Source organism: Perognathus longimembris, chromosome 1 (assembly GCF_023159225.1).
Source record: "Perognathus longimembris pacificus isolate PPM17 chromosome 1, ASM2315922v1, whole genome shotgun sequence".
NCBI classification, from domain to species: domain Eukaryota; kingdom Metazoa; phylum Chordata; class Mammalia; order Rodentia; family Heteromyidae; genus Perognathus; species Perognathus longimembris.
This window is the reverse complement of record NC_063161.1, coordinates 5,810,776-5,825,960: the sequence shown is the minus strand read 5'-3', so window position 1 is coordinate 5,825,960 and position 15,185 is coordinate 5,810,776. Positions and strand designations below refer to the sequence as shown.

Below are 15,185 nucleotides of genomic sequence, written 5' to 3'. Positions count from 1 at the left end.
CATCTGAGGATCTATGTTCTGAGCCAGCCTAGGCAAGAGAGTTCGTGGGAATTCTCTTATCTCCAATAAACTACTCGGAAAAAGCCAAAAGTGGTGCTGTGGTTCAAGTGGTACAGCACTAGGCCTTGAGCACAAAGAAGCTCAGGGACAGTGCCCAGGCCCTGAGTTTGAGGCCCTGAGACTAGCAAAACAAACAAAACAATTTCCAGTGAATTTTTATCATGCCAAAATCACAGGCAACAAAAGAAAACTTTCATCAAAATTTAAAACTTGTACATGAAAGACACAATCAAGAAAGTTGAAAACAGGGCTGGGAATATGGCCTAGTGGCAAGAGTACTTGCCTCCTACACATGAAGCTCTCGGTTCAATTCCCCAACACCACATATATGGAAAACGGCCAGAAGGGGCGCTGTGCTCAAGTGGCAGAGTGCTAGCCTTGAGCAAAAAAGCCAGGGACAGTGCTCAGGCCCTGAGTCCAAGGCCCAGGACTGGCAAAAAAAAAAAAAAAGAAAGAAAGAAAGAAAGTTGGAAACAAAGTACAGAATGGGAGAGAGTTATACATCATCTATATGATAAAGGACTAATATCAGAATATCAAAAGACCACATAGAATTCAACCACAAAAAGATTCTAAATTTATTAAATGGGTATTTCTCTAAAGAAGACCGACAGTAGCCAATAAACACATGAATTGGCTCAACATCATGAGTCATTAGGAAAATAAGCAAAAAAGAATCTTGGGGGACTGGGAACGTGGCTTAGCCGTAGAATGATTGCCTAGCATACATGAAGCCCTGGGTTTGATTCCTCAGCACCATGTAAACAGAAAAGGTTGGAAGCGGTGCTGTGGCTCAAGTGGTAGCGTGCTAGGCTTGAGCAAAAAGAAGCCAGGGACAGTGCTCAGGCCCTGAGTTCAAGCCCCACCAGGACTAGATCCCAAAAAAGGATCTTTGGAAAAGTTGGGGGGAGTGTACAGAACTCTAGTGAAAAAAGGGTAAAAAAGTGCAGCAGTGGAGCTCACTGGACACTGTTGAAAGTGAACTATAATTTGTGGGTAGAGCTCCAAAGGAGGGTCTGGGAGAGAGTAAGGGAATAGAAGATACTTTATGAAAGGAAATGTGCTCATCTGATTCGTGTAATTGTAATCCCTCTAAATTTCACACGCATACACACACACAAAAAAAAACAACACTTCAAAACCACAATGAGATACCACATTACACCCATTAAATGGCTACTTCAGATAATAGAAACTGGGCTGTGGAGGCTGAGATCTGAGGATCACGGTTGAAGTCATCCCATGCAGAACAGTCCATGAGACTCTTAACTCCAATTAATCAGCAAAAAGCTAGAATGTGGATGGGTCTCAAGTTGTAGAGCGCAAGCCTTGAGCAAAAAAGCCAAGCAAGGGCATGAGGTCCTGAGTTCAAGCACCAGTAACAACACAAAATTGGTGCTAGTGGCTTGTGCCTGTGATTATAGAAAAAGGGGGACGAGATCTGAGGATTGTGGTTCAAAGCCAGCCTGGATAGGAAAGTCTGTAAGATTCTTATCTCTGACTAACCATCAAAATGCTGAAAGTAAAACTGTAACTCAAGTGCTGGCCTTCAGCAAAAAGCTCAGAAAGAACACCCAGGCCCAGGACTGGCAATCAATCAATAGGTCAGGTATAATGAATCCTATCTATAATTCTAGCTATGTGAGAGGTAGAGACCAAGAGGATCACAGTTCACGGATAGCCAAAGCATGTGATTTGCAAGATTCAGTTGCAACCAAGAAAAAGCAAAATATAGTGGCACATAGCTGTTATTCTAGCTGTGTGGGAAGCATTAAGTAGGAGCATCACAGTCCAGGCCAGCCTAGGTGTCAGTGTGAGACTCTACTTGAAAAAGAACTGAGACAGAATGGGCTGAGAATGTTTCTCAACTGTTAGAGAACCCGCATAGTAAGTACAAGTCCCAGAATTCAAACTCTAGAAGGACCAAAATAATGTTGGTGAGAATGTAGAGAAATTGAAACTTTTGGACTTTCTAGTGGCAATGTGAAATGATTCTATCATAAGGTAGAAAAGGTCAGGTAAGGTGATACAGCCTGCAGGATTAGAGGCTTACGGTCAGCATGGGGCTATGTAGTGAGACCTCATCTCAAACAAAAGTGTCCATCAACAAATGAGCAGAAAAGGTGTGTCACCTACATTGGCATACTATTCATTTCCAGGAAAGAATGAAACACTGATTGGGTAAGCCTTGAAGTCATTGTGCTGAGTGAGAGATTCCAGATACAAAACTCCACACCCCAAATTATTCTACATCCTGTATGATTGTATATGTAATGGCCAGACCATGAGAATCCATAGATATCAGGGGGTAGAGATGTTTTTTGGTGGATTATTTTTAATTAGAGATCAGAGTCTCGGGTACATTCCTTCAAACTACAATCTTCAGATCTCAGCCTCCTGAATAGCTAGAAGTACAGGCATGAGCTACCAGTGCCTAGCCACATCCAGCCCTTTCAAAAGATTGCTTATCCCATCCATGAGGACATAGACCTCACACCCGAATCAGTTCCCAACAGGCCCAGACTACAGTGGAGATGAAGTTTGATCTGGTGGTTTGCAGGGAACACACAGCAGTTTCAGCCATAGCATAGCACTTCCCAAGTGCTTTATTCTGCATTTATTCTGAGTGGGAAAATAGATGCCTTTCTGCTAGTTCTATCATTAGTCCAGTATTCTGGAAAACAATGTTTTGTCCTTCCTTCCAAGCAAAATAATTCATATTATACTCATTTAGTCACAACTTCAGGTTGACAAAGCTGAGTGGAAATGTTTATTTAAATTCCAGTATTAGGGCTGGGAATATGGCCTAGTGGTAGAGTGCTTGCCTCATATAAATGAAGTCCTGGGTTCGATTCCTCAGCACCACATATATGGCAAAAGCCAGAAGTGGCGCTGTGACTCAAGTGATAGAATGCTAGCCTTGAGCAAAAAGAAGCCAGGGACAGTGCTCAGGCCCTGAGTTCAAGCTCCATGACTGGCAAAAAAAAAAAAAATCCAGTATTATTTGAATGTTGGAATATACAAGATGGCTGAAATGAATATTTGGTCCTCCCTTTCTTTTCAGGCTTTCATAGAGACCATGTTTGCCAGCAAAGCCCCTGTGGAGGAAGCCTTTCTTTATGCTAAGGTGAGCCTTGGATCTTGGGGAAGGTCTTGCTGGGGAAGCATGTGACTTCATTGATTCACAGCATACTTATAGCATACATACAACCAAGTTCTCGTCCTTGTAGAGGATTGTTCTCAGATATTATTGGAAGTTTATTAGATGACTCTAAAACATGCAGAATTAGAAAAGAAAAGTACAGGGGCTGGGGAATATAGCCTAGTGGCAAAAAGTGCTTGCCTCATATACATGAAGCCCTGGGTTCAATTCCCCAGCACCACATATACGGAAAACGGCCAGAAGTGGCGCTGTGGCTCAAGTGGCAGAGTGCTAGCCTTGAGCATAAGAAGCCAGGGACAGTGCTCAGACCCTGAGTCCAAGCCCCAGGACTAGCAAAAAAATAAAATAAAATCACAAAGTACAACTGATGAAGAAGGAAAGATTCGGTGTGGGAAATATGAATGAAACTGAAACACTGTTTCATTGAATGTAAAGGTGCTGGCAGTGGAACAGTCCCTGGAGCTCAGTGAATTCAGTTTGCCCAGCATCCTTTTTCAGTTGTCCAGAGCAAGTAGGTTGGTAGCTATTTGGAAAGCTAATTTGGGAAGTAGACACCAGGAGATCTTGATTTAAGACCAGGCCCAGACAGAAAGTTGTCGAGACTACATCTCAGCCAATGGCTGTCATCCCAAGCTAAGGGGAAAGCACAGTGGCTGGGCAGGGTGGTACATACCTGTTGCTCCAGTGACAAAGGGAAGCACAAAGGGACCACAGTCCTGGCTGGCCTGTGCATGAAGTGAGGCCTGACCTCCAAGGATTCTGGAGTAATTAGTATATTATTGCATATGATAATATCCTATGCATCCTTGTTTGGTTTATTTCCTCTGGTCTGCACTGTTATTAAAAGCATTTTGTGAGCCAACCGCCAATGACTCACTCCTGTAATCCTAGCTACCCAGGAAGCTGAGATCTGAGGATCAAGGTTCAAAGCCAGGCAGGAAAGTCCATGAGACTTTATCTCCAGTTAACTACCAGAAAACTGGAAGTTGTTCCGTGGCTCAGAATGCTAGCCTTGAGTGAAAAAGCTCAGGGACAGACAGCGCCTAGGCCCTAAATTCAAGCCCCATGACCAATAAAAAATAATAATACCAACAACAATAAAAAGGAATAACAGAGTGGCTCAAGTGGTAGAGTGCCTACTTAGCAAGCATGAGACCCTGAGTTCAAACCCCATTTCCACACCCCCCCCCAAATGTAAGCCATATTTAGCTTAAATGGGAAATTTAGAGAACTCAGAAGAAAAAGGATTTAATGATAAGGCTAACAAGACTGGTGGCATTAGAAGACTATGCGTAGAATAGACTCCAGTACACAGATGAGAGCTGAAGAGAATGGGATGAAGTTACAGCATGAAGAGCTTGGTAAATGTAATGACCGGTTTTGCAGTGATGACCTAGAGTAAACTCTAATATCGGGAACAGGCAATGCAAGACAGCCTGGGCAGAGCAGCCCCACAGAATCCAAAAATTTCTCAGGCACACCTTGTTGTTTTTCAGTTTGAATTTGAATGCCGGACTCGAGGAGCAGACATCCTCGCTTACCCACCTGTGGTTGCTGGTGGTAATCGCTCAAACACTTTGCACTACGTGAAAAATAATCAACTCATCAAGGTATATAAAACCCCCTGCTTAGGGGCTGGGAATGTGGCTCAGTGGTAGAGTACTTGCCTGGCATGCATGAAGCCCTGGGTTTAATTATTCAGTACCTCATAAATAGAAAAAATCCATAAGTAGTGCTGTGGCTCAAGTGGTAGAGCGCTAGCCTTGAGCAAAAGAAGCTCAGGGACAGTGCCCAGGCTCTGAGTTCAAGCCCCACAACTGGCTCCCCCTCCCAAAAAAAAAAAAAAATGCCCTGCTTTGCTGCTCCCCAAAGGTCTAGATGCCCTAAGAGAAACGTGTCTCTACAAATGAACCACCATTTAAAACACACATCTGCAGATTGGTGTGCCTGTAATCCTTACTACTCAGGAGGATCAGATCTAAGGATCAAGAGTTCAGAGCCAGCCCAGGTAGGCAATAAAGTCCACGAGACTCTTATTCCAATTAATCACCAAAAAGCCTGAAGTGAAATTGTAGCTCAAGTGGTGGAGTGCTAGCCTTGAGTCAGAAAAGCTCAGGGACAGTGTCTGCTCCCCTGAGTTAAAGCCACAGGAGCCCCACCAAAAAAAGAAAAAGAAAAAAGCCAGGCACTGGTGGCTCACATGCCTATAATACAAGCTACTCAGGAAGCTAAGATCTGTGGATCATGATTCAAAGAGCCCGTGCAGGAAAGTTCTTATCTCTGTGGCACAAAAAATAACAGACAGGCTCTGGGCGCTCACTTGTAATCCTAGCTACTCAGGAGCCTGGACAGGAAAGTCCATGACACTCTTATCTCCAATTAACCACCAGAAAACTGGAAGTGGAGGTGTAGCTGAAGTGGTAGAGCATTAGCCTTAACCAAAAGAGCTCAGGGACAGTGCCCAGACAACCAACAAAAAAATGATTATGATCATTGTATCATTATACATAATTCCACAGATAGTATTAATTAGGTCTTATTTGTGAATTATATAAAACTATAATAAAATTTGAGGAACATTTTTATCAATAAAACATGTTTCCCAAGTATTAGTGTCTGTTTATATTCCTAACAGTTGTGTACAATTCTAGTAGCTACATCCTCTTGCTGTTATCAGACTTCCGATTTCTGCCATTGTAATTGGTATCTCACTATGGTCTTAATTTTTCTTTGAACAAAATAAGTCATCTTTTCATCTTTAGTACTTCTTTAACTTACTAATATTTTGGTTGGAAAATTCTGATTATGGACAAAATAAATACATAATTTTTTATGTGTATGTGTTGGTCCTGGAACTTAAACTCAGGGCCTGGGCACTACTCAGGAGGCTGAGATCTGAGGATCGTAGTTCAGAGCCAGCTCAGGCAGGAAAGTCCATGAGATGCTTATCTCCAAATTAACTAGAAAACTGAAGTGGCACTGTGGCTCAAAGAGTAGAGCACTAGCCTTGAGATGAAGAACTCAGGGACAGCGCCTAAGCTGTTCAAGCCCCACAACCAACATCAACAACAACAAAAATAAAAAGCAGAAAAGTCTGAGGGGTGTGGCTCAAGTGGTAACAAATGCAAGGCTCTGAGTTTCAAATTCTTAAGACTATTTTTTTTTTAATTAGAACTTTGTGGCTGGGAATATGGCCTAGTGGCAAGAGTGCTTGCCTCGTATACATGAAGCCCTGGGTTCAATTCCTCAGCACCACATATGTAGAAAAGGCCAGAAGAGGCGCTGTGGCTCAAGTGTCAGAGTGCTAGCTTTGAGCAAAGAGAAGCCAGGGACAGTGCTCAGGCCCTGAGTCCAAGCCCAGGTCTGGCAAAAAAAAAAAAAAAAATAGAACTTTTCCAAACAAAATCATGTTTTAGAGTAGAAGATACAACTTAGAATGGCGAGATCACCCCCTTCCACTTTTCTTACTTTTCTCTAGGATGGTGAAATGGTGCTCCTGGATGGAGGTTGTGAGTCTTGCTGCTATGTAAGTGACATCACGCGCACCTGGCCTGTCAATGGCAGGTAGGACTTCCACTGCAGAGTGACACTCGTGCTGCTCCTTCTGGGTTGTAGTTAGAATATGGACACATACAGGATAAATGACTAAGAACATTTGGGCTCCTATAGGTCAGGTTAACCCTCTCTGCAAAGGTCCTAATACACTCCAGACTGTTTCTCATAAAGCTGTTAGGCACCTAAAAACACTGTGAACACTACACCAAATTAACTAACTGTGAAGTAGTTTTTGTTGTGTTTTTTTTCTTATGGTTACAAAGGTAATATTTAGAGAATGGTAGACTTCCTTAGCTGGGCCAGCTGCCACTGGCTCACACCTGTAATCCTAGTTTCTCAGGAGGCTGAGATCTGAGGATCAGGATTTGAAGCCAGACTAGACAGGAAAATCTGTGAGACTTTCATCTCCTCTAAACTACCAAATAAAGCCAGAAATGGAGCTGTGGCTCAAGTTATAGAGTGCTAGCCTTGAGCAGGGACAGCACCCAGGCCCTGACTTCAAGCCCCAGTAAGCCCCAGTACCAATACCAAAATAATAATAATAATTACAAAATTTGGACAGAGTAGTAAAAATAATTCTTTGAAGACACACCAGAGAGCTTCTTAAACAGGCACAGTCTGTGTGTCTGTCTTTGTAAGGACTGTAATGGGTAAATATAGTGTTGAAGGCTCTCTGAGGGCATTCCCCAGTCCACACAGCTGTGGCATCATAAAGCCAGAGCCCTATGGCTTAAGATGTCAAATGATAGATTTAGATACTGGCAGAATCAGGAAGATGGGGAGAAATCCTTGAAGACAAGGTATCACAAAAGAATGCGACTCTCGGGCTGGGAATATGGCCTAGTGGCAAGAGTGCTTGATTCATATACATGAAGCCCTGGGTTTGATTCCTCAACACCACATATATAGAAAAAGCCAGAAGTGTCACTGTGGCTCAAGTGGTAGAGTGCTAGCCTTGAGCAAAAAGAAGCCAGGGACAGTGCTCAGGCCCTGAGTTCAAGGCCCAGGACTGGAAAAAAAAAAAAAAAGAATATGAGTCCCAAAAACTGTACATAGTATATGCAAAAATCCTTTAGTGGTCTCTAAATTGAAGAGACCTCAGGAGACTCAAAACAATAGGAACAGCTGGAAACTGAATAACCTGAACAGAGATTTTAGTTGTTTCTATCGAAAGCAGAGTTTGTAGTTTGAATCCAGACAGGGAGGTACCAATAGCTCACATTTGTAATACTGGCAAAAAAAAAAAAAAATAGCTTAGAAACAGTATCCAGGCCCTAAATTCAAGCCTCAGTACTGGCACAAAAATAATAATAATAATAAAATTTTTAAAAATTGTCACTCACCTATTATCCTGGCTGCATAGAAGGCTGAAATCAGAAAAAGTGACTTTCCAGGTAGAAAAGTATGCAAGGCCCTATCTCCATGGAAAAAAGCTAAATGTGATGTTCAACATTTGTCCTCACAGCCATTGTGGGAAGCAAACAATAGGATTGCAGTACAGGTGCCTGAAGGAAGTCAAACGCTATCTCAAACATCTTCCTATATATCTGTATGTACATATGCAGATATAGATTGTAGATGTGTACTACCATGCCCACCTTTTGCATATATTGTTATATTTAATGGTTAGGGGACACTTAGCATCTGTCTACAGTTTTCAGATTATAAGCTAGGTGCAACGGGCTGGGAATGTGGCCTAGTGGCAAGAGTGCTTGCCTTGTATAAGCGAGGTGCCAATACCTCATGCCTGTAATCCTAGCTACTCAGGCAGCTGAGATCTGAGGATCACAGTTGAAAGCCAGCCCAGGTAAGAAAGTCTGAGACTCATCTCCAATAAACTACTCAGAAAAAGCCAGCGTTGTACTGTGGCTCAAATGGTAGAGCATCAGATTTTAAACATTAAGAGGCTCAGGGATAGCACCCAGGCTCTGAGTACAAGCCTCAGGACTGGCAAAAAATAAAAATGAGGGCTGGGGGTATAGCCTAGTGGCAAGAGTGCCTGCCTCGGATACACGAGGCCCTAGGTTCGATTCCCCAGCACCACATATACAGAAAACGGCCAGAAGCGGCGCTGTGGCTCAAGTGGCAGAGTGCTAGCCTTGAGCGGGAAGAAGCCAGGGACGGTGCTCGGGCCCTGAGTCCAAGGCCCAGGACTGGCCAAAAAAAAATAAAATAAAAAATAAAAAATAAAAATGAAATTTTTTTTTCAAATTACAAATCATGGCCAGGCACTGGTGGCTCACACCTAAACCTATTGACTCAAAAGACTGCAATCTGAGAATCACAGTTTGGAGCTATTCTGAACAAGAAACTGAGCCACTTAATCTCCAATTAATCATCCATAAAAGTAATAATAATAATAGAGCTGTGACTCAAGTGATAAAACTCAGGAGCAGTGCCCAGGCCCTGAGTTCAAGCCCCAGGACCAGAACCAAAAAAGAAAAGAAACTGTGGTGAACATTTTTGTACATTGATTTTATTATTATTATTTAAGCGGTGCTGGTGGCTCACACCTATAATCTTAGCTACTCAGGAGGCTGAGGTCTGAGGATCACGCTTTGAAGTCAAGCCTGGGCAGGAAAGTCCAATAAACTACTAAGAAAAAAACAAAGTAATAGTACATGGCTAGTGCCAAGCTATTGACTGGTTTATTCCCATGATAACCTGTTTCACCTATCAAAACGAGTTCCAGGGCTGAGAATGTGGCTTAGTGGTAGAGCTCTTGCCTAGCATGCATGTAGCCCCAGTTTTGATTCCTCAGCACCACATAAACAGAAAAGGTCAAATGTGGCTCTATGGCTCAAGTGGTAGAGTGCTTGCTTTGAGCAAAATAAGCTCAGGGACAGTGCCCAGGCCCTGAGTTCAAGCCCCTAGACTGGGAGAAAAAAAAAAAAAAAACGGGTTCCATTTTCCCCAGTAGTACGTCAAAGAAAGATCAGAGTCCTTTAATCAGGGTGTGCCTAGGAATGTCTTCTAGCATCGCCTCATAAGCACCAGCTAGCCGTTGGAAGGAGGGACCTTGGTTGCTGCTCTGGCTTGAAGGAGTGCTGCCCTTCCCATTGAGCACGTAGGGTATGAGCCAGAGGTCTGTCAGTTCTGTTTTGTTCTGTTTTTTTGCCAGTCCTGGGCCTTGGACTCAGGGCCTGAGCACTGTCCCTGGCTTCTTTTTGCTCAAGGCTAGCACTCTGCCACTTGAGTCACAGCGCCACTTCTGGCCATTTTCTGTATATGTGGTGCTGGGGAATTGAACCCAGGGCTTCAAGTATACGAGGCAAGCGCTTTTGCCACTAGGCCATATCCCCGGCCCAGGTCTGTCAGTTCTAATCAAACAGAAACAAACTTAAAAAAAAAAAAAAACAGAAACAGAAACAAACTTAGAGTAATACATGATTATTCTGAATTCGATTTGTTTGTTGTTTTGTTTTCTTGTCCTCAGATTCACCACACCTCAGGCAGAACTATATGAAGCTGTCCTAGAGATCCAGCGAGGCTGTCTGAGCCTCTGCGTGCCTGGGACAAGCTTGGAGAATATCAACAGCTTGATGCTGACACTGATGGGTCAGAAGCTAAGAGAGTTGGGCATTGTGAAGAGCAACAAGGAAAATGCTTTCAAGGTGCTTCACTCTTCTTGAACCCAGTTCTCAAGAATACCTTAGTATACTACTTAGTTTTTACTCTATATAACAAAGCTAATTAGATTTAAAATAGTCTGCAATTCTTTATGAGGGACTTAGTTTAACATGGATTAAAACAAAGGGAGTAGTTACTTCTTTCTTCCAGAAGATGGCAGCACATTCTGATTCTCGCCTATAGCATAACCACCTCAATATTCAGAAACCATGAAATTAAGTCTGGTACAGACAGGGTGGGATGCTAAGGACACAAAAAAAGGTTAACAATCCTTAAGTAATTCCAGAGGTCACAGGGGAAGATGGTCATTGTTTTAGTAACAGTGCTTAGACTTTAACAGTATGATCAAAGACCACATCTTGAATGGATTTCGTTTGCATTCTAAATGTAATGGCCAGAGGTTGGTGGCTCACACCTGTAATGCTAAGTACTCAGAGCTGAGATCTCAGGATCTTGGCTTGAAGCCAACCCAGGGAAGGAAAGCCCATGAGACTCCCCCCCATCCAAGGGCTTGAACTCTGGGTCTGAGTGCTTTGTGCTTTAAGCTACTGCTCTACCATGGGAGCCACAGCTCTACTTCAGGCTTTTTGCAGTTAACTGGAGATAAGAGTCTCACAGACTTTCCTGCCTGGGCTGGCTTTGAACTGTGATCCTCAGTAGATCCTCCTGAGTAGGACTACAGGAGCAAGCCATCAGTACCTGGCTCCGTGAGACTCCAATTACTCTCCAATTGGACACCAAAAAGCTCGATGTGGATCTGTGGCACTACTCTTGAGCACAACAGCTCAGGAACAGTACCTAGGCTCTAAATTCAAACCCCAGAACTAGCACCCCCAAAAAATATAATAAATAGGGGCTGGGAATATGGCCTAGTGGCAAGAGCGCTTGCCTCCTACACATGAAGCTCTTGGTTCGATTCCCCAGCACCACATATATGGAAAACGTCCAGAAGGGGCGCTGTGGCTCAGGTGGCAGAGTGCTAGCCTTGAGCGGGAAGAAGCCAGGGACAGTGCTCAGGCCCTGAGTCCAAGGCCCAGGACTGGCAATCAATCAATCAATAAATAAATAAATAATAAATAAAGGTAAATGCTAAGTGCTAGCCAGACAGGCCATTTAGCATCTTCTACCTTCAAGCTCAGTCTGTCAGGACTCCTATTAGCAATAGAAATGAAGCTAAAAATTCCCTGTTGCTTAGGTCAAGAAATCCTTCATTAGCTAATAGAAGTATTTTCTTTCTTTCTTTCTTTCTTTTTTTTGGGGGGGTGGTGTTGGGACTTGGAACTCTGGGGCTGGGTGCTGTCCCTGAGCTCTTCAGCTCAAGTCTAGTGCTCTACCACTTTGAGTCATAGTGTCACTTCAGATAGAAGTGTTTTTCTAAGCTGGTAAATGCCCAGTAATTTTCCCCACAATTTGCTGTGGGGTCCTTGAGAGTCTTCAGAGTAGGTATCCTGAAATGATATATGAATTTGTGTTTCTGCGTGTGCAGGTCCTGGGGCATATACTCAGGGTCTGGATGCTATTCCTGAGCTTTTTTTGCTCAAGGCCAGCACTGTACCACTTGAGCCACAGCTCTACTTCCAACTTTTTTGGTAGTTAATTGGAGATACAGACTTAAATACTGGGTCTGGATCCTCAGATTGCCTCTCGAGTAGCTAGAATTACAGGCATGAGCCACCAGCACCTAGTGGGTTATATGAATTAGAAAGAGAACATAAACAACCTCCTTTTCCCAAGAAGAGATTTTCATTTGCCATAGTTATTGCCACGATTCATTCCCCAAGTCAGCATGTGTCTAGTAGATTTAATAGTGGATGGAAGTGCAGATTAGTTAGGATGTAGTAATTGCAGACTTAGTAATTACAGAATTACATATAAGAGGTGAAGGTCTATCCAGTCTCAAGCATTCGTTGAACCAAAGTGGCAGGACCATGGAGGAGGGATTAACATATTTCTCACTGACTTGTTTATGCCCAACTTTCCCTTAAGACCTCATGGTTCTAATAATAATGTATATTCTTCCAGGTTGCTCGAAAATACTGCCCTCACCATGTTGGCCATTATCTTGGGATGGATGTGCATGATACTCCAGAAATGCCCCGTTCCCTCCCACTGAAACCTGGTATGGTGATCACAATTGAGCCAGGTAAGGAGGCGGCCTAGCAGATCTGATCTGGGCACAGGGACTACTGTGAAGGGGACACCACTGATATTAACCAGAACCAACATGATTAAATTAAAAGAAATACCAAGAATAGTCTCTTCAGTGTTAGAAGATAACTTTGTTTTGGATTTAACATCAGTTTTTACTGACTCCTCCAATAAACAACAGATGGTAAATACTTTCTATAAGTAGATATTAAAAAATAAATCTTTTTAAATCTTGCCTTTGCCGGGGCTGGGAATATAGCCTAGTGGCAAGAGTGCTTGCCTACTACACATGAAGCTCTCGGTTCGATTCCCCAGCACCACATATATGGAAAACGGCCAGAAGTGGCGCCGTGGCTCAGGTGGCAGAGTGCTAGCCTTGCGCGGGTAGAAGCCAGGGATGGTGCTCAGGCCCTGAGTCAAAGGCCCAGGACTGGCCCCCCCCCCCCAAAAAAAAAAAATCTTGCCTTTGCCAAGGCCCATTTGTATTAGTCTCCAGGTTGGTAATAATAGGTTTCTCCAGCTTCGAGAGCCCAGTATGCAGAGACAAGAGGCAACCAAAACTCCCGCTGTGCAGTTGCAATACCCCTGCCAGCCTCAGGGAATTCCCAGCATTATCCTTTTTTTTTTTTTCCCCTGAGATAGGGTGTCTTCCTTGTGTAGCCAGACTACCCATGAATTCTCCAGCCTCCTGAGTACTGGGATTATAGCTACACACTACCATACCTGGCTCTCCCAGGTCCTTTCTGAGAAACATCAGGAAAAACCGATAACTCATCTCACTGGAGTAAAGCTAGCTTTGGGGAAGAATGCCAAAGCCCACTTGGTGGCCACAGCGAGCTGCAAAGATAGATGACATAAGAGTTTATTTTTTTATTTTTTGTATGTGTGAGTCAATTCTGGCTTGAACTTGCGTCCAAGGCACTGTCCCTTATTAGCTTTTTTGCTCAAGGCCAGCACTATACCATTTGAGCTTTGTTGGGGTTTTGTTGTTGTTGTGGCTTAATTGGAGATAAGAGTTCAAACCCCAGCACCAGGAAGAAAAGAAAAAAAAAGCATATTGTTTAGAGCCAACAACTCTTGCCAGGTAGACATATTGAGGACCCAGTTTGCAGGCAAAGGAATTGTGACCTGGAAAGGTGGACACGCTCCAGATATCAGCCACGCCGCAGGTACAGTCACTGTTGAACCACCCTCTCTTCTCTGCTTCTCAGGTATTTATATTCCGGAGGATGACAGAGATGCACCAGAGAAGTTCCGGGGGCTTGGTGTACGAATTGAAGATGATGTAGTGGTGACCCAGGACTCACCTCTCATCCTCTCTGCAGACTGTCCCAAAGAGATAAGTGACATCGAGCAGATCTTCAGCAGGGCCTCTTGACTCCCACAGCAGCCTGAAAGCATCTCAGGTTGGGGGGGGGGCATGGCCTGGCACCCCTGCATGAGCATGGAGTGACTCGCTCTATGTGTACACGTGTGTACACATCCCAGAGGGAAGACAGCAGCACACCCGGCTTTTTCATTTTTAGTAGGAATCTGGGAAAGCAAACTTTGGAACTATTTGTTACTGCAGTTTTACCAACATTAATTCTGTAGAACTAATCTAAGTGAGTTTAAAATTTTTAAACAGAAAATAAGGTCTTAGTTACATTTGTCCATGCATTCCAACTAACACTTTAAATGCGTTAAGTTCTCTCTAGATTCTTTCTTTTTTGTACTTAGAATCACTTTTCTGAAATCCATTTAGTATCATAAAATGCTTGTTTGATGCCTACATTTTGGAGCTAGTCACCAGGGTCTCTGCTATGCTAAACACAGTCAGTGGATTTTCCTTTACATATCTTCCTTCACTTCTGCATGCTTCAACAAGATTCGCGTATCCACCAGAATGCCACAGTCCAGATTGCAGCAACACTAGCTAGCCAACAAAGCAGATTGGGGCCTTTCTTGCCATTGGTTGCCTAGTACCTGAAAAGCATTAAGATTCCTCGTAAGGAAGAAATGAAAGATTTTCTTTAAAGTAAAGTATCTACTGTAAGGGCTGGGGATATGGCCTAGTGGCAAGAGTGCTTGTCTCGTATACATGAGGCCCTGGGTTCAATTCCCCAGCACCACATATATAGAAAATGGCCAGAAGTGGCCCTGTGGCTCAAGTGGCAGAGTGCTAGCTTTGAGCAAAAAGAAGCCAGGGACAGTGCTCAGGCCCTGAGTCCAAGCCCCAGGACGGGCCAAAAAAAAAAAAGTATCTACTGTAAGTCTAGACCTCCAGCCATCTGTCGATGATGCCTTTCCCAGACCTCCATGATTCCTTCATTTTTGTTTGTTTGGTTGGTTGGTTTTCATTTGGTTTTGATTTTTGCACTGCTAGGGACTCAGGACTTGCCCTGTGTTCTACCACCGAACTAGACCCCAGCCCTAGATTTTTTATTTTTGCCAGTCCTGGGGCTTGAACTCAGGGCGTGGGCACTGTCCCTGAGCTTCTTTTTGCTCAGGGCTAGCACTCTAACCACTTGAGCCACAGAACCACTTCTGGCTTTTTCTGTGTATGTGTTACTGAGGAATCAAACCCAGGGCGTCATGTATGCGAGGCAAGCACTCTACCAACCCTTGATTTTTTTTTTTTTTTAAGAGT

The 15,185-nt window shown here is 43.6% G+C and overlaps 1 protein-coding gene across 5 annotated transcripts in view; it reads left to right on the top strand.

Moving 5' to 3' along the window:
• Xpnpep3 (X-prolyl aminopeptidase 3) overlaps positions 1-14,564 on the top strand; it is a 42,414-nt gene extending 27,850 nt beyond the window's left edge. For all 5 annotated transcript variants that reach the window (XM_048354835.1, XM_048354856.1, XM_048354849.1 and 2 more), the window contains 6 exons: positions 3,125-3,187; positions 4,720-4,833; positions 6,702-6,787; positions 10,215-10,392; positions 12,431-12,551; positions 13,768-14,564. In XM_048354835.1, the coding sequence (XP_048210792.1) occupies positions 3,125-3,187; positions 4,720-4,833; positions 6,702-6,787; positions 10,215-10,392; positions 12,431-12,551; positions 13,768-13,934 (729 nt within the window). In that variant the 3' untranslated portion in view covers positions 13,935-14,564. The remainder of the gene's footprint in view (positions 1-3,124; positions 3,188-4,719; positions 4,834-6,701; positions 6,788-10,214; positions 10,393-12,430; positions 12,552-13,767) is intronic.
• Positions 14,565-15,185: the final 621 nt, after the last annotated feature.